We start from the raw sequence: 23,716 nt of genomic DNA, 5'->3' as shown, positions 1-23,716 counted from the left end.
AATTCTGGAGGAACTCAACAGGTGAAGAGAAATGTACAAGCGCCATTTCCAAAAACACTGTCTGTCGCCACCACAGATGCGGCATGACCCACTAAGGTCTTCCAGCAGTTTGTTTTTTGCTCATATATGTGCCTGCTCAGGTTGTGAATACTCTGGTTTTATTCCTTTATTCTTGACCTTCTGAGGCGCTAAACTCACATTCTTGTTACAGCAGGGATACGGCCTTGAAATCCCTTATGCATTTAACAGTGACGACAAATCTGCTGAGCAGCTGAAGGCACTCCGAAGTCATAGCCTTCTAAACTTGCATGGCTTAATTTACTTAATCAAAAAATGTAATTCTTCCTTCATGCCTTTGATATATATATTTTTAGGTGTAATTATCCCTGATACAATTTTCCATGGGTTTCATTAAAAAAACAAAATCCTTGACAACCATTCACTGCTGCAATGGTCATGGAGACACCATCTACTGGTTGCTAAGTAACTGGGCCTGCGGTTAATTTGGGTGCAAGTGTCAGCAACTTGATAATTGTATCTCACAGCAGCAACTGTCAGCAACGATTAGAAGAACATGATGAGCTGAAAATCATCAGTCTATTGAATGTGTCAATATTGTGTTCCATTCACAGTTCTCTATTAGTGATGCATAGTTATCCAGCTTCATTCGAGTCACGTCTCCTTCAAAGCCAAATCTCCTACATGAAAGGTGTTTACTGTAAACTGCTCCCAAGTCTTCTCCACTGCCAGATTCAATTTTAAAATAACTGTTAAGGTAAACCATGCCAGCTTGCTCCCCTTTTCCTCAGTGCTTCCTTTTTAAAAAAATCATAATTACAGAACAGATGAAGAATCGCAGGGTAAATACAACACAGGTCACTCGTGCCTGTGCATTTGTCAGCCCTTTGCAAAAAACATTCCAAACTAATCCTCCCGACCTCAAATAACCTTAACATGCTGTTTCTTCCTCAGCTTCAATTAACTACATACTTGAAGCATTGGTTTTCACCTCAATCAATCCATGTGGCAAAATATTTTAACAAATAACCCTACTCTCATTCTTAAGAATGTTGCATAAAATCATCAGTGAAGAAGCAGGTCATTAAATCTTTGCTGGTAATTATGCACCATCGTTGATAATTGTGCTCCACAAGCATGCTCCTCCAGCAGGATGTTGGAAGTCATGAGGGTTTCCAGTACACTTGAAGACTACACCTGCAGTAAGTGCGTTCAGCTGTAGCTCCTTACGAACTGTGTTAAGGCCGTCGAGCCGCAGCTGGACGACCTCAGAATTATCCAGGGATGTGAGACTGATATAGATTGGAGTTACAGGGAGGTAGTCCCACCTAAGGAACAGGCAGACAAGAGATGGGTGACCACAAGGAAAGGGAGTAGGCGGAAAGTACAAGGGTCTCCTGGGGCTATTCCTCTCGACAGCAAGTATTCTCCTTTAGATACTGTTGTAGAGGATGACTGGTCAGGGGAGAGCAGCAGCAGTGGTCTGGTCTGTGGTGTCGGGCCTGGCTCAGAGGCACAGCGGGGAAGGGAAATGTCAGTCAGAGCCATCGTGTTTGGAGACATTACTGAGAGGCACAGACAGGAGATTCTGTGGCAACAAACGAGACTTCAGGATGATAAATTGCCTCCCTGGTGCTAGGGTCCAGGATGTCGTGGAATAGCTGCAGAACATTCTCAAATCGACACAAATGACAATAGACAATAGACAATAGGTGCAGGAGTAGGCCATTCAGCCCTTCGAGCCAGCACCGCCATTCAATGCGATCATGGCTGATCACTCTCAATCAGTACCCCGTTCCTGCCTTCTCCCCATACCCCCTCACTCCGCTATCCTTAAGAGCTCTATCCAGCTCTCTCTTGAAAGCATCCAACGAACCGGCCTCCACTGCCTTCTGAGGCAGAGAATTCCACACCTTCACCACCCTCTGACTGAAAAAGTTCTTCCTCATCTCCGTTCTAAATGGCCTACCCCTTATTCTTAAACTGTGGCCCCTTGTTCTGGACTCCCCCAACATTGGGAACATGTTATCTGCCTCTAATGTGTCCAATCCCCTAATTATCTTATATGTTTCAATAAGATCCCCCCTCATCCTTCTAAATTCCAGTGTATACAAGCCCAATCGCTCCAGCCTTTCAACATACGACAGTCCCGCCATTCCGGGAATTAACCTAGTGAACCTACGCTGCACGCCCTCCATAGCAAGAATATCCTTCCTCAAATTTGGAGACCAAAACTGCACACAGTACTCCAGGTGCGGTCTCACCAGGGCCCGGTACAACTGTAGAAGGACCTCTTTGCTCCTATACTCAACTCCTCTTGTTACGAAGGCCAACATTCCATTGGCTTTCTTCACTGCCTGCTGTACCTGCATGCTTCCTTTCATTGACTGATGCACTAGGACACCCAGATCTCGTTGAACTCCCCCTCCTCCTAACTTGACACCATTCAGATAATAATCTGCCTTTCTATTCTTACTTCCAAAGTGAATAACCTCACACTTATCTACATTAAACTGCATCTGCCATGTATCCGCCCACTCACACAACCTGTCCAAGTCACCCTGCAGCCTTATTGCATCTTCCTCACAATTCACACTACCCCCCAACTTAGTATCATCTGCAAATTTGCTAATGGTACTTTTAATCCCTTCGTCTAAGTCATTAATGTATATCGTAAATAGCTGGGGTCCCAGCACCGAACCTTGCGGTACCCCACTGGTCACTGCCTGCCATTCCGAAAGGGACCCATTTATCTCCACTCTTTGCTTTCTGTCTGTCAACCAATTTTCTATCCATGTCAGTACCCTACCCCCAATACCATGTGCCCTAATTTTGCCCACTAATCTCCTATGTGGGACCTTGTCGAAGGCTTTCTGAAAGTCGAGGTACACCACATCCACTGACTCTCCCTTGTCAATTTTCCTAGTTACATCCTCAAAAAATTCCAGTAGATTTGTCAAGCATGATTTCCCCTTCGTAAATCCATGCTGACTCGGAATGATCCCGTTACTGCTATCCAAATGCTCAGCAATTTCGTCTTTTATTATTGACTCCAGCATCTTCCCCACCACTGATGTCAGACTAACTGGTCTATAATTACCCGTTTTCTCTCTCCCTCCTTTCTTAAAAAGTGGGATAACATTTGCTATCCTCCAATCCACAGGAACTGATCCTGAATCTATAGAACATTGAAAAATGATCTCCAATGCTTCCACTATTTCTAGAGCCACCTCCTTAAGTACTCTGGGATGCAGACCATCAGGCCCTGGGGATTTATCAGCCTTCAGTCCCATCAGTCTACCCAAAACCATTTCCTGCCTAATGTGGATTTCCTTCAGTTCCTCCATCACCCTAGGTTCTCCGGCCCCTAGAACATTTGGGAGATTGTGTGTATCTTCCTCAGTGAAGACAGATCCAAAGTAACGGTTTAACTCGTCTGCCATTTCTTTGTTCCCCATAATAAATTCCCCTGCTTCTATCTTCAAGGGACCCACATTTGCCTTGACTATTTTTTTCCTCTTCACGTACCTAAAAAAACTTTTGCTATCCTCCTTTATATTATTGGCTAGTTTACCCTCGTACCTCATCTTTTCTCCCCGTATTGCCTTTTTAGTTAACCTTTGTTGCTCTTTAAAAGAGTCCCAATCCTCTGTCTTCCCACTCTTCTTTGCTATGTTATACTTCCTCTCCTTAATTTTTATGCTGTCCCTGACTTCCCTTGTCAGCCACAGGTGTCTCTTACTCCCCTTAGAGTCTTTCCACCTCTTTGGAATAAATTGATCCTGCAACCTCTGCATTATTCCCAGGAATACCTGCCATTGCTGTTCTACCGTCTTCCCTGCTAGGGCCTCCTTCCAATCAATTTTGGCCAGCTCCTGCCTCATGCCTCTGTAATCCCCTTTGCTATACTGTAATACCGACACTTCCGATTTTCCCTTCTGCCTTTCCATTTGCAGAGTAAAACTTATAATGTTGTGATCACTGCCTCCTAATGGCTCTTTTACCTCTAGTCCCCTTATCAGATCAGGATCATTACACAACACTAAATCCAGAATTGCCTTCTCCCTGGTAGGCTCCAGTACAAGCTGTTCTAAGAATCCATCTCGAAGGCACTCTACAAACTCTCTTTCCTGGGGTCCATTTCCAACCTGATTTTCCCAGTCTACCTGCATGTTGAAATCTCCCATAACCACCGTAGCATTACATTTTTGACACGCCAATTTTATCTCCTGATTCAACATTGGTAAGAAAACGGATGTGGTCCTGAAAAGTAAGTATAAGGAGCAAGGCAAAAGATTAAAAAACAGGATCCTGAGAGTAGTCATCTTCAGATTACTCCTGGTGCCACATGCTCGTGATGGGATCAATTGGACAGATGAATGTATCGCTCAGTTGTTGGTGCAGGGGACAGGGATTCAGATTTTTAAACCATTGGGATACACTTCAGGGGCAGAAGTGACCTGTAGAAGAGGGATGGGTTGCATCTGAACTGGAGGAAGACCAATATCCTTGCAGGGAGTTTTGAAAGTGCTACTTGGGAGGTTTTAAACTAGAGAGGCAGGGAGGTTCTCTACTTGGAGAAATGAGTTCTGTATCCCATTCTTGTAAAAGTCATTACTTTTCATCCAAGCACCATCTTGCTAAATCTATGCTTTATTCTCCCATTATTTGTTTTATAGTATGGAGGAGGAGCCAGCGCTGCCGTCGCAGCTGCGGCTTGCCTGCAGTCCGTCTGTCTTTTGTGTTTTTGTTGTTTTTGTCTGAATTGTACTTTTAATATGATGTAGTGTTGTATGTTATGTTTTGGGGGGGGGGGTGGGAGGGAACGGGAACTGTAACATTCTCTCTCCAGAACGGAGACGCGACCTTTGTTCTGTGTCGTGTCTCCGTTCCCGTTGCGGCCTACCACCGGCCATGCACCTGGGACCACCTGGGGCTCTGGTTCGCAGAGCCCGCTGCCCGGACTCACCACCTGCGGCGCTGGCTGCCTGCGAATGCTGCGGGAACGGCTGCGACTCGTCTCTGGAGGCTCCGGCGCGGGCCGCATGGACGTCGGAAGTCCGCAGGCCCCTGGGTGGGGGCCGACATCGGGAGCACCGGCAGCAGCAGAGGCAACGTGTTCGCCCGCCCCAAATCGCGGGGCTTGGGTCGGCCCGCCACGGACCTTTCACCATCCGGCGCGGCCTGAAATAGGCCGCGGGATTTTTCACCGCCCAGCGGGGGCTTCAATATCGGGAGCCCCGACCGCCCCGACGTGGCAACTACAACAGCCTGACCGCGGGACAAGACGGCAGGGGAAGAGAAAAAGACATTCTGGCCTTCCATCACAGTGAGGAGGGACTGGAGGAGACTCACTGTGATGGATGTTTCTTTTTGTTTGGTGTTAGTTGTGATTGTATGTGTTATTGCATTTTTATTGATTAATCTTATTGGTCTTATTGTTCAACTGCGGGTAATGTTTCATTTTACTACACATTTATGTGTATGTAACAAATAAACGACTATTGACTATTGACTATAAGTATTTGCCCACATTGACCCCACTCATTTGTTCTATATTCGATAATCAATTCTACATTAGGACATAGCCATATTTACCTGGACATTTTTTGTCATTGCACAATCTGTACTCCTCTTGAGGTCCATCACACTGAAGTCCTCCGTAAAATGGTCCGGAGCAGATCCTCACCCGAAGCTGAGTTCCGCCATCACAGCTCTTGGTGCATGGTTCCCAACTGGTCCATTTTTGCCATTTTCCATCCACTATCAGGCAAGGAATAAATATTTTCAATTGATTTCAGTTAACCTGCTACATCTGAAGTAATCAGTAATGTACGAGGCTTGGAGATTCAATGTCCTCTGCATTCCTGTATCACATGTCACTTACAGACAATAACAATGGATAACATATGTAGCGCCGTCAGCGATGGCAGCCTCGCCAACAGTCTGTCTTTTCGTCTTTTTTGTTATTTTTTGTGTATTTTAAAAGTATGTGTTAATGTTCTCTGGTCTGTTTTATGTGGGGGTGGGGGAGGGGGTCGGGGGAAACTTTTTTCAATCTCTTATCTTGCCGGAGATACAATTGTTTTCTGGATCGTATCTCCAGTCGCTCTGCGGCCTAACATCATGGAGAGGGCGGCCTTGCTCGAGACTGACTTTGAGCCCCACCATCGGAGCCTGCGATCCCTTGCCTGGGATTGAAGCTCCTGCGGATTTCACCATCGAGGAGCTCGCAGTCTTGGGTGGTGGCCAATGTCGAGAAGCTCCAAGTCGCAGAAGGTTCGACTAACCCCGACCGTGGTCTGATTGCCCAGCGCGAGGGAGCTGAGATCCTCCCGATGCGGGAGCTTGATTGCCCCGACGCGGAGGGCTTGACCGCCGGTTGCGGGAGCCAAAATTGCCCTGACAACGGATGGTTCGAGTGCCCCGACGGTGGGAGAACAAAGGAGGGAAGAAGATTGAACTTTTTTGTGGTGGATGTTCATGTTAAAAATTTATTTGGGTGCCTTGTTGCTCTTTATCGCTATGACTGTATGGCAAATCAAATTCCTCGTATGTTGCAGAACATACTTGGCTAATAAAGTACTATTATGATTATTATGATTATGATTATAGTTGTGTTTATTTTAGACTTTAGATTAACAGGTAGCCGCTTCCAATTTAAAAAAAAGAATACCCATAGCCATGGGTTGGAAGTCCAACTTCTAATTTAGTTTAGTTTATGATGCAGTGTGGAAGCAGACCATTCAACCCATCGTCCAAGTTGGCCATCGATCACATGTTCACAATGGTTCTATGTTATCCCTCTTTCTCATCCATTCCCTACACACTTGGGGCAATATCCAGCAGCCAATTAACCCACAAACCCACACGTCTTTGGTGCAAGGGAGGAATCTGGAGCACCTGGAAGAAATTCATGTTGTCACAGAGAGAACGCGCAAACTGCACTAGGACAATGCACAAGGTCAGGATAGAACCAGTTCTCTTGCGCTGTAGGGAAAAACTGTTCCAGTTGAGAAGCAAGTTTGGCATTAACTGCGAAAGCAATACATTTCTAACAAAATTATTAGAGGTACTAGCACAATAAGAGCAAAATAATAACGGTCCCAGTATAGTGAATGAAAACAATAGATACCTAAGAAATATCTACTACTGCTTCTGATTGGTTTTAATGCTACTTCTTATCAAACCAGCAAATCATTGTATCACTCCATCAAACATAAACTTTCTTCCAGTAGGAAAATAGAAACAGTAGGAAACAGTAATAGAATAATACAAACAGTACAAATACAAATTAGATTTATTGCCATTCAAAAATAATTTGAATGAAATGTCGTTGCCATGCAGTCATGACAGTAAAGAGCACAAGACACACAATTACATAAGTTTAACATAGACAACCATCACAGTGACTCCTCCAGGCACCCCCTCGCTGTGATGGAAGGCAAAGAAGTTTTATCTCCTCCTTTGTTCTTCTCCCGCGATCAGGCAGTCAAACTGCTGCTTTGAGGTGATCGAGGCCCCCGATTTTTGAAGCCCCCGCCGGGCGATGGATGAAGGTCCTGTGAACGGATCGATCGAGCCTTGCGATTCAGGGCGGTCGAAGCTGCTACGGCTGGAGCTCCCGAAAGCCTGTCGCCAGCCAGGAACCTGCGAGCTCCTGATGTTATGGTCCACAGAGCCCGCGGCCGAAGCCTCTGAAGCTAGAGTTACAGCCACAATCACAGCGCCACCACAGCCTCCGAAAGTCGGCCAGCTCGGAGATGGTAAGTCCAGGCCTTGCGACCGGAGCCTTCAAGGTCGATCCAGCTGAGGCCGGCAACTCCACGACGTTAGGCCGTAGCGCAATCGGAGATACGACACGGAAATGGGTTGAATCTCCGTTGAGGAAGATATTTTTTTAAAGGTTTCTCCCACCCCCCCCACCACCCCCCACATATGCACAGCTAAAAATAGGCTATTACGTACATCTAACGCCAACAAATAGACAAAGAAGAAGAAAGACAAACAGACTGCCGGCAAGCCGTAGTCACAGGGGCAGCGCCGCCACTTCCACCACTAATAGAAAATAGAAACAGTAGAAAAACTAGGAAAATTGTTTTGAAAGGAATAGCAGAAACATTTTGGTTTAGGCCCATGCTCCATCTAAAAGTATATTTCTAAAGTTGCTGCTAAAATATGTAAGTTAAGAATTTATTGCTACTTGTTATTTTTTAAGATATAGGCAGTTTTGGTAATATATTTCTCAATTCAGATAGCAGGTGACACGAAGGGAATTTCTGGGAACTGAAAAGGCCACCATTTAATGCCCAACCCCACTTTCCCTTTACCCAAAGGGTAATTTAGTAAGCCGTTTAAAGGTCTTTTTTTTTAAATTAAACGGGTGAATCAGATTAACAGACAATGACATAGAGATTATGTAAGGACTGGAGATTTCCTCTCTTGAAAGACACCAGATGGGGTTTTACAATAAACCAATCGTTTTCTGGCCAGCATTGCTAATGACAGATTATTAACTGCATTTTAACTCTGCAGCTGCAGAATTGATTAGATTTGAACATGATTCCCTGGATTGCTATTTAGAAATGAAAAATTGCAGATGCTGAACTACGCTCACAGGCCTCACAGTATCTGATGAAACCTCATCAACCAGAAATGAGAACTTTGCTTTTTCCTCCCCACAGATTTTGTCTGACTATTTTCTGTTTTTTAAAATCTTCTGGATTGCTAGTCAAGGTTGTTGGATGACTAGTCTGGTACTTTAACTACTGCATCACCCTGTATAATCGTAAATAAAAGTTTTAAATAGTAGATAGATGCTGGAAATGTGAAGGAAAATCAGAAAATGCTCAGCCATTAAGGCAGCATCTGTGGAATGAGAAACGGTTATGCGATACGATACAACAGAACTTTATCCCAGGAGGCAAATTGATCTGCCAACAGTCATAAAAACACAAAATACATGAAACATGAAATTAAAGTGATGAGTGGAAAGGATTGGGGATGTACAAAGATTGAGGAGGGGTAGGGGGGTGGGGAGTCAGTCTCAGTCTACCCCACGACAGAAGGGGGAGGAGTTGTACAGTTTGATAGCCACAGGGAAGAAGTTATGTTTTGAGTCTGGGACAACTTGTCAGTTCAATTCCTGCAGAATTCAGAAGGATCCCAGACCTAAATTGTTAACTCTTTTCCACAGATGCCTACTGATCTACTGATTGTTTCCATTACTCTTCGTTTTAGCACCATGTCATTGTGCTGCCCTTATTTTATCGATTTAAAAATACACAAAATAGACGTCAACAAATTAAACCCACCTGGACACTGTCTTGGAAAGCACGGCCTATTTTCGGACCAGTAGCCCTGGCATTCAGCTCCTCCAAAGGAAGGTCCATTACATTCCCTTGTCCGCTGTTGTGTCCCATTTGAACAGGTGGTTGAACACTGACTCCAGCTAGACCAATCATTCCAGTTCCCATCCACTTATCGAATGAAAAAACAAAGGACGATAACAACATTACATCTTTTAGAATTACGATGTGGCTCAACAAAGCTAACTCAAGCCAGATTTGGGTTACAGTGAAGAACTGTAATAGGAGAAAGTACAGGTAAAGTTATAGTGCTAGGAACATGAAAGTAATGTGTAATGTGTAGGAAGGAACTGCAGATGCTGGTTTACACCAAAGATAGAAGCTGGAGTAACTCAGCAGGTCAGGCAGCATCTCTGGAAAAAAGGAACAGATGAAGAAGGGTCTTGAACTGAAACGTCACCTATTCTTTTGCTCCAGAGATGCTTCCTGGCCACTGAGTTACTCCTGCATTTTGGGTCCATCTTCAACATGAAAGCAATAATTGGTGACGTTCTACAAAAGGATATGTAATAAAACAGCAGGCTGATCTCAACACAGAGCTAATGCGGGTTGCTCATTACTTCTAATGGCCTCTCTCTGTCCTTGAAATGTTATGTTTCATTATTTAAGGCATTCTTTTTGTACTCACCCCCTAGTGAACAATGGAGTTTGTCATGGATCACCTGTTTCTATGACTTTTACTCAGCTTTAAGTAATTTATTCTAAAGAAGGGTCTCGACCCGAAACGTCACCCATTCCTTCTCTCCAGAGATGCTGCCTGTCCCGCTGAGTTACTCCAGCTTTTTGTGTCAATCTTCGGTTTAAACCAGCATCTGCAGTTCCTTCTGACACATTAAAGTAGTGTTTGTTGGCTCAAGTCCCTTTTCTCATGATTATATTCCTGCAAAGTTGCTTGAGACATTGAATTGTGTTAAAGATGTAATTTAGATGAGAGATACAACGCATAAACAGACTCCCCAGCCCTTCGCCTCTGTCCACCTATTACCTGCCACACTTTGTCCTACCTCTCCTCTCTCCCAACTTTCTCCACCCCCCCCCCCCCCCCCTCCCTTGCAATCGGCCTGAAGAAATGTCCTGATCCAAGATGTCACCTATCCATGTTCTCGAGAGATGCTGCCTGACCCGCTGAGTTACATGGATAGGACAAATTTGGAGGGATTTGGACCAAATGTGGACAGGTGGGACAAGTGTAGCTGGGACATGTTGGCCAGTATGGGCAAGTTGGGCCAAAGGGCATGTTTCCACCCTGTATCACTCTATGACTCTCTGAGTTACTCCAGCACTTTGTGTCCTTTTGTGCAAACCAGCATATGCAGTTCCTTGTTTCAACATCAATGTCCCAGCCTACCATCTGTGCCAGAGTCACTTTGCCGTACTCCACTATTATACACAAACGTTACTCCCCAGTATCACAATATCGCTACATTATAAACCTCAGTATGAGATACTACTATCACTGACCCCTTAGTTAGTCTGAAACTCTCAGTGACTTGGGTTCATTCATGGCATGGGGGCCCATTGGGTCAGACCATCACATGGGTGTGCAGTAGAGCACCTGAGCTTTCTTCTCACCTACATAGCAGCCTATTATGTTGCAGCATTGTTTCTACTTATGGACAATCAAACTTGTTTCACTCTCTTCCCAGTAATGATGTAAGCAGCTGTCATTGGCAACTGCACATGTTAAAATATAGGTGTGTGATTCAGGCTGAAAACAAACCTAATGATTTTTTTATTACAGTAGTTTTTTGTTTTTTTTACCAATTTCCCAGTTTTTCTTTGTGGACCACCTAATTTGGCACCAGTGCATCAAAAAAATAAAAAAATCTCCAGGCAAAACTGTTAGAATGCAGGCTGAAGTGAGGCCTGGCATTTAAAGCATATTTAAGCACATCAAATTACGGAGCAACGACAGAAGATAAATAGCATACAGTATGTGATAATAAAATAATTACTCAGAATGTGATTTCAGGACAACTTTCAGGACAGTTGTAAGATATCTCTTTGCTCAGTGATGGTGTCATTTGGGAGATTCACCCAGCTAATTATTTTTGTTCAAATTGAAATTCTGCTTTATGGAGCATTTTCCCAGAAGCAGGAAGCTCAGCTCATCCCATCATTAAAACAACTTTATGTTATGTTACTGATGAGAGGAACACACAATATTGAGAGAAGGCTTTTCCCCAGATATATTTGAAAAGCTTTAGTTAAGCAACAGCTCAGAGTTTGTTGAAGAATTGAAAATGCATCTGAATGTCTATTAATTATAATTTTATTATTATCATTTTAATCTGAGACAATAGGTAACAAACTCATGGGATTGGATGGAATATTCCCCTCAGACCTCTCCCCACCACCCTACAATATTGTTCTCCAATTACCTCAGTGAGAAGAAAACACAAGTGGAGCATAAAATCAGCATTAAGTACTGTTTGATCAGTTTCCCAAGAGTGGGGTTAATTTTGGGATGCAGCGCGGAAACAGGCCCAACAGGTCTACGCCACCATTCTACTAGTTGTACGCTACACACTAGGGGCAACTTTTACAGAAGCCAATAAAACTACAAAACCTGCAAGTCATTAGAATGTTGAAGGAAACTGGAGCACCCGGTAAAAATCCATGTGGAAACAGGGAGAAGGTACAACTCCATATAGACAGCACCAGTAGTCAGCATTGAATCCAGATCATTGGCGCTGTGAGGCAGCAACTCCACTGCTGTGCCACCCAAGTTAGAGTCATAGAGTGATAGTGTGGAAACAGACCCTTTGGCCCAACATACCTACACCTGCCAACATGTCCCAGCTACACCAGTTCCATCTGCCTGAGTTTGGTCCATATCCCTCCAAACCTGTTCTATCCATGTACCTGTCTAACTGCTTCTTAAACTTTGGGATAGTCCCAGCCTCAACTACCTCCTCAGGCAGCTTGTTCCATACTCCCACCACCCTTTGTGTGAAAACGTTACCACTCAGATTCCCATTAAATCATTTCCCCTTCACCTTAAACCAATGTCCTCTGGTCCTCGATTCACCCACTCTGGGCAAGAGACTCTGTGCATCTACCCAATCAATTCCTCTCATGATTTTATACACCTCTATAAGATCACCCCTCATGCTCCTGCACTCCAGGGAATGGAGTCCCAGCCTATTCAACTTCTCCCTTTCGCTCACACAATCTAGACTTGGCAACATCCTTGTAAATCCTCTCTGTACCCTTTTCAGCTTGACAACATATTTCCTATAACTTGGTGCCCAGAACTGAACACAATACTCTAAATGCGGTCTCACCAACGTCACCTACATCTGCAACATGACCTCCCAACTCATGATTTGTTTAAAGATTACGCCAAAGTCTGAAATTGTAAGAAAGAGAAGATACATACCGGGACAGAGCGCAATGTTGCAGAACTTTGTTTGCTTCTCAGGTCCTTCACAAGGGTTCCCTCCAAATTGAGGCTGTAAACAGGAACGGGTGCGATCTCGGTGGCCCCTACCACATGTGGAGGAGCACAAACTCCATGGTGACCATTCCTCCCAGACACCGTGGACTGAAAACAGAACAATAAGATCTTGATTTCTTGTTATGGTTTGGTTATCTGTGAATGTGTGGAAGATAGTTAATTAAGGCAAATTGGATGGACCTGAAAAATTGGCATAACAAAAGCTGGCTAAAGAGCAACACTTCATTAATTACTCCTGAAGGGAAAATACTCAATGAGTTTTAAAACTAATTGTACCATCTCTCCCAAATAACCAATTTTTAATTTTTTTTATATCAATAGACTTCCCAATAGCACAAAGTATTCTGTCACGTGTAACTAAGTCATAAATGTCCAACTCAGCCATATAGAGAGGTCCAGAGGAAGGGTCTCCACCCAAGATGTCATCTGTCCTTTTGCACTTTGCAGATGCTGCCTAACCCACTGAGTTCCTACGGCAATTCTTTTTTTGCTCCATATTCCAGTATCTGCAATCATTCGTCTCCATATGTAAAGGTTATTAATTTAAACTATAACCTGCTTAGTTGAGAGGGTGGTATTCCTGACTCAGTCATTAATTCACATGCTATGTAAATATTTAAACCACCATGGTCAAAGAAACTGATGTTATTTGTGAGGCCGGTATTCCTGACTGAGATGAAGTCATTAGTCCAACTTCTGATCTTTGGATCGTCAACCACTAATCCACATGGTAAGTATGTATTTAAATCACCATGGTACCAAAAACCAATAACAATCTTCATTTAGCCTCATGTAGGACGATGGATGAAATTTTCAGCTGGATAGCTTACAACACAGCCTCATAACACTGTATAGCATTTCATGACTTCCGATTTTCTCCCAGTGAAATTACTGTTGTAGATGTGGCAACATGAAAGCTCTCACAAACTGCAATGAAGTAAACAAGCCGACAACTCAATTTTGCTGAATTAGTTAAGAGGTGAAGTTCACCAAGAAAATGTAAGGACTTACCAGAGAATGGAAAGGAAGAAAGGATTAGTATTTATACAGTGGTTTTCAGTTCTTCAATAAGGACTTTATTTTCGTGTAAGTTTTTTGCCAATGCTGATACGATTTAATACCTCACCCAATGTCTGGACATTTGAGAGTGTTCCAACACCCTCAAAGCAGCATTGAACTTTTGTGAACAGTTGAACAGCATTTTGTGGGTCAATGTCCTTTTCGTTATTACCATTCTTCAAAGATCAAGGCAATGCAGAGAACATACGCAGCTCATTGGGTTCTAATTTGTAATGAATTGACTGCAGGAAAAAATGATGACTAATCAGAGGAACTTCATAACAGTAAAGGTTTACAATCACCAACTTTATTTAATGTTAATTGTCAACCAGTTTCCTCTAGAAGTTTACTCACAGGCTACAGCAAGCAATCTGTGTTCATTTTTTGAAATCTTACGGCTCAGAAGGGCACTTCATCTGTGCTGTATGAAAAATGTGATTGTATTCTTTTAGCTTAAAATTCAGAACACAATCTGTGAATGAGCATCCATCAGCTTTATGCCTTTATGAAATGGAAAACTGTTTCATTCTTTAATGTTGCAAGACTTGGAAAGGAAAATATACAAATCCATGACATTTAAATTAACCCAAACCTGATGAGTTCAGTTCAACCTAATTTTTCTTGGCTCTGCTCTTTTTGCACTAAACAGATTGTGCAGTGTACAAGAAACCAAAACCAAACAAGTACTCTTGGAGCTAATGGAGGCCCTTAGTTGTCCTCATGATCTGAATGCATGATTTCAATCCTTTCAGCTTGAGTCTTGGTTCAAAGGGCTTAGGCAAAGTACTTGGGCTAAGGCCCAGGCTATTTTGTTCAACTGCTACAAAATAACAATTTACGTGTTCATTTTTATTCTGCTACAGGAAGTGAGACCTTTTGTCCCTCATTGGAGAAGCACATCATCCTTAGGGGCTAATTTAACAAAGAAAGTCAGGTGGCCAAGTCCAATGGTATTACTCAAATGAACCCAAAACAAGAGCTGACTGTGCTGGCCAGTCACCTCTCCATTTGCCCTTTATTTATGCTTCGGCAGCTCTTTAAAGATTCAGTAGTTTCCTGTGGGATTATCAGAAGGAGAGCGTTTCTTCTCCAATTCCCATACCAAATGGCAATTACTTGGCCAGCACTGGACTGCTGCCACCTTTACTGCTGGGACATTATCAAATCAGAGAGCATGTCCTTGCAAACCATATTGGATACAATATCGTTAGCCTGGCAACGAGGAACTGCAGGTTGCAGTGCCTTGACTGCTATACAAATTACGTGGTGAAAGATGTTTTAAATCAGGCCTGATGATAAGGCGCCTTTCCTATTCTAAGATACCTCTTCCAACCCTAATGTCGATTGCAGAGTTGTCCTGTGAAACCATATTATTCCTTTGATGCAGGAGTTGTGAAGGACTAAGCTTTGTACATTGATCATGTTTGATACAACAGAAGAGATCTTTCTTTAAAAGTTGACTAAGCTACACATAATTTTAAAGTACACATAAGATGCAAAGAAAGATAATGACATCTAAAAGATATTTAGCCCTACAATTTGATCCTGAGGAGACCCATATGCGATTTACTCTTGACTAAAAGATATTTTGTTTAAATATGCTGTGATTCCTCTGAAGTAATCAAACAACCTAAACAGTCTACCAATACACCTTTACTATTCAAAGTGGATTTTACTTATCTCCATGAATAAAATGGCCCTTGCCGATATCTCTCCAAAACTGAAGCAAAGGAACCATCATGCCCCATTGAGCTCATGTCAGTCTGTAGTAATTCCAGTTCCTATCAATCTGCTTCTCAAAGAGATAACTTTTCAGCTGCAATTTGTGCTCACAGCATTAAATCCAAAAGTTCACCCATGTATTTAGCTTCTTCTTGATTTCAGCATTGCAAATTGGGGAGACAGTTCTTGAGCGGTGGTACATGATTAAATAAAGTACTACCATCAGCAGGCTAGAAGAAGAAACCGAATCTTTACTAATGAACCTCCTTCCTAATTCAACGATTTTTATCACCACTTTGCAAGGGGCTGTAAATTTCTTCTAAACACTTCCCTCATCTGATGCCCTGCATGAATCTGTGCCCTCTAGCTTGTCCTGCACAATCCACACCAACCTGTTCAAATCTCCATGAAATCTTCCATCTCTCCATGAAAAGGAGAGCATATTATCCACATTTGAATGAGCTAACAATTAGTCCTTCTCTCCTTTCTCTTTAACTCTGCAAACACTTCCCTATCAAGGGAATATCCAATTCTCGTTTAGAATTCACATTTCAATCTGTCTCCACATCTCCTTCAGGCAGAGGATTTCAGACAACATTTCACCGGCTCAAACAATTATCTTAATTTCTTTGTTAAATTATATAAATCTCTGGTCTTTAATGACTACCCCAATACTTGGAAGTTGGTTCACCAACTTTTCTCAATCAAAAAGCACAGAATCAAAAACAAGTTGAATATATTTTTCTAACTCCCACACATTTCTACTCAAACGAAAATGCAATAATAGTGTGGAACTGTGACTCAAGTATAATTTCATTTTAAATGTTAGATATATTATTTTGATGTAAATCTATTCACCACAAATTAAGATAGGAATAATTTAATTCCATTCGATTTGTGTTCCATTAAATAGACTAGAAGACATAGGAGCAGAATTAGGCCATTCAGCCCATTGAGTGTGCTCCATCATTCAACCATGCCAAATCTATTTTTCTCTCTCTACTTGATTCTTCAGTCTTCTTCCCATAACCTTTGACATCCTTACTAAAGGATCAAAAACCTATCAATCTCCATTTTTAAAGTGCCCAACGACTTGACCTCCACCTCTGTCCCTGGCAATGAATTTCACAAATTCACTACCGTCTGGCTGAAGAATTTCCTCCTCATCTCCATTCTGAAGGTATGATATTTTATTCTCAATACACATTACATTCTTTCATGCACATGAACACTTCTTCCTTAGAACATAGAGATGACTCCTGTATAAAAAGGTGAAGATATAATTTATAGTTTTGCTGCTACCGAATTCTGACTCCATGGCCTAGAATTTCCCAGTTTAGAAATAATGATTATTGAAACTCATCTATCACCCTTCATAGATTCATAATTCACATATCTGATGGAATTCATCAGGCTATAACCAGACATGGGGCACTGATGCTGATGGATTTATATTGCTCAAGCAACTAATGAGCATCTCAGTTGATTGATAAGTATGACAATGCTATAAATCTAATATATTACTTATAGATGTGCAGAAAAGGTAACAGCAGGACACTTTTTGTTATTGATTCATCGTTTTGAGTGAGCATTGTCATTCAGCTAAATTGATCCCTGCAAATTGATCCCTGCGAATTGATCCCTGCAAATACTTCTGATTGTTTAGACCTGCACTTTTCAACCACTGGTTCTGCTTCCCACAGAACATCTGAAAAGCCACCTATAATTATTGATCATTCTCCAATATGTCTCAGTGCTAGTTGGTTTATTCAACACCATGTGGAGAGTGGAGTCACAAATAAGAATACAAATAATCCAATCTTGAAAATCCTTTAAGGCTCATCAGGCCCATTCCACCCTGCAGGCTTAATTTAATAAGAATTACTCCCACCCTCCCCTTAACGTTTCACTTATTTCACTGTTCAATGGTAGAATCTAAACCAATGACTTTCACTGGGATTATGAGGCGACTCCACCTAGCAACCTTAGATAAGTATTAACACTTAATATTGCTGTTATTTGGATTTGTTTTAAGACTTTTGCAAGAGATATAGTGCAGGAACAGTCCCTTCAGCCTACTGAGTCCGCACCGACCAGCGATCATCCCATGCAGTAACACTATCCTACACATTAGAGACAATTTTACCGAAGGCAATTAACCTACACACCCGTTCGTCTTTGGAGTGTGGGAGGAAACTATAATAGAAGCAAAATATGGTAAGCCATTAAGTATGCACAGTCTCTAGATTTTGATTCGGTAAGATAACAAACTAAAAAAAATCAAACTGGCAGCTGCACTTCTAACTCTTAATGATTTGAATGTCTAGAAAAATCAGGAGAATATATAAACTGGGTGATGGCATGTGGAATAGCCAAATGTTCTTCTTGCAGTCCATTCTCAATCCCAAGAACTGTGTAAAAATAATGGCTCAAGAGTTTTTCTGCCATTGCACATTCGTCACTGATACATTTCAAAGTCGGTTACACAAAAACATTCTCCAATACTACCATTATTGGACATTGGTTAAAGGAAATATTTGTGTAATTGAAAGGCCATTCTGCTGTTAAATGGTGTTTTAACACATCCAATCTTCCAAACTTGCTTCTCACATAATAGAATCAACCTGCTGTTTTTAGTTGACAATGGACAACCTTTATCACTACATTCGGTTAAAGAAAGTAAGTGAATTTTACATAATTCTGTCATCTACAACATCTTTGAACAGAATATGTACTATTCTCTTCTACCATTATATAATCTGAGGTGCATAAAAGTCATATTACCTTTCAGGAACACCTCATAAATAAGGAATTATTCATTATTCCTGAAATGACAGGTGACATTGCTTCAGAACAAAATGAAATATGTGCCATGAATGCTGAAGATTAGGAACTATGATCATGCTAAATCATGTAAAATTTGGGAATTTATGAGAATACTTTCCTTTAAAGTCTGGATCTAAAATGAAGTCCAACCCTAAAGGAGTGAAAATCTCCTCTTCTGACATCTGTTAAAAGTTTTAAACAAAGCAATCCTGTTTCAGTCCTGTATTCATAGTAGAAATAAGGATGTGGGACATGGAATTGTTATACTTTTACCTTGTTGTTGATCTTGGGATTGGTACACACTGCTGGGGCAGTTATAAAGGATATAAACATTGCATCAAACCAACGTCATTCTTGACTTTGGATCTTTGATGCAATGCAGGACGATTTCCCAGTGCTATCAAGGTGAAATACCTTGATAGGTCACAGGTACTGGATAAAATTGAGAAGATCAATTGGTGAAGGCGATGCACAGCAACAACAAGTGTCTCCATTAGTTTAAGCAAACCTGGACACACTGCTGAATTGTTGCATTGTCTCATTTCTCGCAGAGGTCCACTGCACGAGGTGCCATATGGAGATGATACACAGGATCTCATCCGGGTCTGTGTACCCTGCCCACAAGTCGAAGAACAGACAGTCCAGGCGGACCATTCCTCTGCTGCAGGGTCGCCTGAAAAAGAAGATTCATTTGATGGTTACTCAGTTATGGCTTTGTTGCTGTGCAGCCTTCTTGTTATTATTTGCTGGTTATAATGAATGATATTAAACAGTTTATTATAAAAAGTCGATCGAGTGATTTTAAAAGAACTGCACACAAAGCTAAAGGGCAAAGCAGATGAGGATTAAGGGGAATTGAGCAAGAATGACGGAAAGCAAAGTAAGAGAACTGCAGGATTGCTGCAAACAGGTAAGAGAGGGCAAAATGAAATGCATTGCTGGTCACATGCTGGTCAGAGTAGGATAATTGCATCTAGTGTGGGGATGAATATTATTTAGACAAAGTTGCAGGTCGATATGGAATTCCAGTTGAAAGAATGTCGATCACTCGCTCAAAAGAAGAATGCCTTTGAAAAGTGTGTTTTTATATTCTGCTAACATTTGCCTTAGCTTGTCAGAACTATTACAGACAGAACTCTGAAAGTGGGACTCTGAAGGTGTTTATGCAGCCACATTTCAAATGTCTAACGTTTCAGTCAAAGTAGAAATAAATAAATAGGTGCGACAGTGATGTTTATGTCTTTTCAATTTTTTGATGTACAAAGATCATTAGATGGCAAAATGCCAATGGTGCCCCAATCTCTCTCCAAGTAATATGACAGTGGCAAGCTGTCAAATTTAAACAAATCAGATTCATTCTATTCATGTACAATTCAAATGTTATATAAAAAACAAATGTTCAGTAGAGTTCTGATGCTAGTGAGTCAGCCTGGTTATAAAATCTTTCCTTTGAGCTGTGTAGAGAAGACTGCCTAGAATAAGGCATGGTACTTGGATTCTAATACTAGCATGTTGGGTTCAAGAAAGTCTTAAGACATTCGGCAGGATGGCAATTGCCATCATTGAATAATAATGGAATATGTAGGAATAGCCTCACAGTGCAGCAGCACACAGCTCCAGTTTGTGGGTCAACCTTTGAATGATGCAATCTGAAGTCCAGTGCATAGAACAGATGCTCCTCAGTGCTGAGCTAATTTGTGGTTTATTTGAAATGCTCATCTTGACATATATATCATGTGATTTCAAGTGAGGATCTATTTTTACTTCAGTAAAACATTCCTGATTCCATAGAAACAACAGAAAAATTGGTTCTATCATCTGTGGCTTGTGGTACCCATGAGAATAAATGCATTTGATTAAACTGTCATGATAGAAAGCTGGGTCAAGAAATAAGTATGATCTATTTCCTCCTTTAAATATTAATACAACTTTTCATTTCTATCTTCTGGCCTAATGCTCAGCTGCCTTTACCCACTCCTGTTTCAGATTGAGGGAAATGCAGTGTCCCTTCTTCTACTAAACGAACCCTCTACCAGAAATCTCTCCCAGTATTCAGATGGATCTTTTGTGCATGTTGAGCATTTTCCAGTTTTATTTTCAGAGATTCAGCATCTGCAGTATTTTACTTCTGTAGAAAATGCCACCATTCAGTACTGACGAGTTATACTCTGCCCTGCTTCTTTACTCCATGTCCGTTTGGTCTCTGCAATGTATGATTCATCCCAAATGTTAATACACTGTTTTCCTGAGAATAACTCTGGTGTTCTTGAAAGACTCAGATCTCTATCACGGCAGAAATAGGCTTTGGTGCAAATGAGGTCAATCCTGATCACAGGTGACGCTAGCATGGGCCTTACACCTTCTCCCTGTGATGGTATGGGTTTCCACCAACAACATGGGTCGTTCCACATTCCAAAGATGTGCTGATAAGTAAATTGCCGCTGCAAATTTTCCCTGAGAGTGGGAACATGGAATCAAATAGGAGACGGCTGGCTTATGGGAGAAAACAAGTTAAACGGCTATCGGGAACCAAAGAGAGAGTGTTGACATTGAGAGTTAACTGCTGGGGGTTAACATGGACTCAATGGGGTAGATACCTCATGTTTGCACTGCAATAAGCATTTAAGTAAGTAACATTGTTCGTGTATTAACCCCGGGCTAATTAAGGAAAATAATTCACCACATTTTCCTAAAGAATTCTACAAACAAGTTTCAAATGTTAAAACACAGCCCACAATATTAATGAAGTAAAGCCTGGAGTGGATTATAACATTATTAACTATAAACAAACATCTATAAAAAATATTTCTAAGAATTTAGGCCATGTTTACAAAATGCTGCAATCCAATCATTACTCCCAATCCATTGCAGTGCATCCAACAAGATTTGACAGTTTGGGACTTGACAGTAGGAACTGCAGAACTCCTTCTTGGTAAATGAAGAATTTCCTTTGTTTGTGAACATAATTTGTCCCAAGGAGAGAAAAGGATGAAAAATAGGATGTTATCTTCTCCGTGACAATAAGCATGATGAGTGAAGACCTGGGGCAATTCTCTACAAATGCATTGTTGACAAGCGCATCTTCTACACAACACAAAGCTGATCTTGTTGCACTTCCAACTTAGAACAAATAACTGCTGCTTTTTCTCTAACTTCCAAATGTTATCAATAAATTCTCTAGTTATTAATTAAGTTATCAATCAAGACACTTAAAGACATAACTGGAACAGACAGGACTCGAAGAGCAGGATAAGAGTTCCTGGAATGTAATCAATACCTACGATGAGCATCTGAGTTTCTCTTCCATCATCTTACCATTGAACTGCTCCAAAAATTCCACAAAGGGTCAAAGCAGTGAAGCATCCAATGTCATTTCAGTTTGACACATTTTCATTCACACTATCATCACTTACAGTTCCATCACCTGCACGCAGAGGTTTCTGTGGAGTCAAAACCATTACTTTCTGATCATGTCGTATTTATTTTTTCCACTGATATCCAAGGATAAGAATCTTATCCTTGATTCATGATTAATTGGCGTTCTAATGGCACCAATGAGTTGGCATTACAGTTTCAACATAATCTCAGCCATTAAATATAATATACAAAACTGAACAAGGATTAAGCCATATTGCCTCTTAAGCCTGCTCTGCCATTCATAAAGGTCATGGCTTATATTGTGCATTAAATCCATGTTCCAATCTAATTCCCATTTCCCTCTATTCCCTTGGTGAAATTGGACCAGGTATTTCCTGTTGAAATTCATCCCAATGCTGATTTCATTTTCCCTTCATATTTTGCACATGTGATGATGCCATCAATTAATTATTTTCTGAGGAAAATTGGATTAAAGAGTCATGACTTATGAACTTGACAATTAATTAATGTTTCCACAAACCAGCAAGTGATTGTCATTCCTGCTTCCTGCCCAGCAGGTGGCAGTGTGTGTAGCATGTATGTTGGATTTTAATGGGAGTAAATAATGTTAATGATATCTTAAAACAAATATTTAAACATTTTCCCATGTTGTTTTTGGTAACTTTGATTTGAGTGAGTACAACATGAAGCACTTATTTAATGTACAAAAATAGAAGCAATCAAATTTCTGGGCATAAAGATTTATAACTTTCTGAGTAAATTAATTTCATTTAAAAGATGAGCTTTTATATTCTATTCTGTTTTATAGTATATGAGATTTAGCATCATTTTTTTCCAATCAGTGAGCATGTCTTGTATGCACACGGCCAATCTTCTTTTTTTGTTGCAGCCATAGTCATTATTTCTACAGAAGTTTGCCAGATTAATTTAAATCAAGAAAACCTGAGTAAGATTCAAACGTGACAATTTATTTCACCAATAAACAAGTTTCATTAACATTGATCACCTCGACAAGAAAGGGAAACAAAATGAAAGATCAACCCTACTGCAAACTATGCCAGATTATTTCATTATTTTTTCGGTTTCCACCCACACTCCAAAGACGTATGTAGGTTAATTGGCTGGGCAAATGTAAAAATTGTAAATGGTAAACATTGTCCCTAGTGGGTTTATGATAGTGTTAGTGTTCGGGGGTCGCTGGGCGGCGCGGACCCGGTGGGCCGAAGGGCCTGTTTCTGCGCTGTATCTCTAAATCTAAATCTAATGAGAGCATCTGCAAAAACAAATCAAAATACGTTTAAGATACAAGGAACTGCAGAGTAACTCAGCGGGTCAGCCAGCTTCTCTGGAGGACGTGGATAGGACGTGGATAAGCAAAGATTTTGTTCGGGACCCAAAGAATGCCTACTCCATTTTAGATCATAGATTTGGAATACTTAGCATTGATTATTGCGTTAGTGCAGAAAAGTGATGCAAGGTTGAATATCAGCCACGATCTGAGTCAATGGTGGAATAGGCTAAGATCTTATTGAGAAATAGCGTGGCTCTGCTCCTATTTTGTATGTTCTTTGGGCTAATTGCTTTCACTAATAAATTTTGATAATCTCAAAACATCAAGGTGCATCATTCCAATGCATTCAGTGATCTTTCTACTGATTTCCATCATGAATAAGATATTCAAGAAGTAACCTTGATGTTGGAGCCAGCTATCAGAGTTTCCCACGTAAGGCAGCAGTAGATGTAAGAAAAATGATAAGCACCCAGGGATGAGTCACAGTCTGTGGATTTTTCGATTTTTTAGATTTAGAGATACAGCGCGGAAACAGGCCCTTCGGCCCACCGAGTCCGCGCCGCCCAGCGATCCCCGCACATTAACACGATCCTA

The 23,716-nt window shown here is 41.4% G+C and overlaps 1 protein-coding gene across 12 annotated transcripts in view; it reads right to left on the bottom strand.

Annotated features, from left to right (window-relative positions):
• Window positions 1–23,716, bottom strand: part of adgrb1a (adhesion G protein-coupled receptor B1a) — a 449,476-nt gene that overhangs the window by 257,722 nt on the left and 168,038 nt on the right. For 11 of the 12 annotated variants that reach the window (XM_078397552.1, XM_078397555.1, XM_078397557.1 and 8 more), the window contains 4 exons: window positions 18,962–19,126; window positions 12,769–12,933; window positions 9,333–9,497; window positions 5,617–5,781 (listed from right to left, as the gene is read on the bottom strand). In XM_078397552.1, the coding sequence (XP_078253678.1) occupies window positions 5,617–5,781; window positions 9,333–9,497; window positions 12,769–12,933; window positions 18,962–19,126 (660 nt within the window). The remainder of the gene's footprint in view (window positions 1–5,616; window positions 5,782–9,332; window positions 9,498–12,768; window positions 12,934–18,961; window positions 19,127–23,716) is intronic. The other variant, XM_078397561.1, reaches the window with a different exon arrangement.

This window comes from Rhinoraja longicauda, chromosome 4 (assembly GCF_053455715.1).
Source record: "Rhinoraja longicauda isolate Sanriku21f chromosome 4, sRhiLon1.1, whole genome shotgun sequence".
NCBI classification, from domain to species: domain Eukaryota; kingdom Metazoa; phylum Chordata; class Chondrichthyes; order Rajiformes; family Arhynchobatidae; genus Rhinoraja; species Rhinoraja longicauda.
This window is presented reverse-complemented; position numbering and strand designations above follow the sequence as displayed.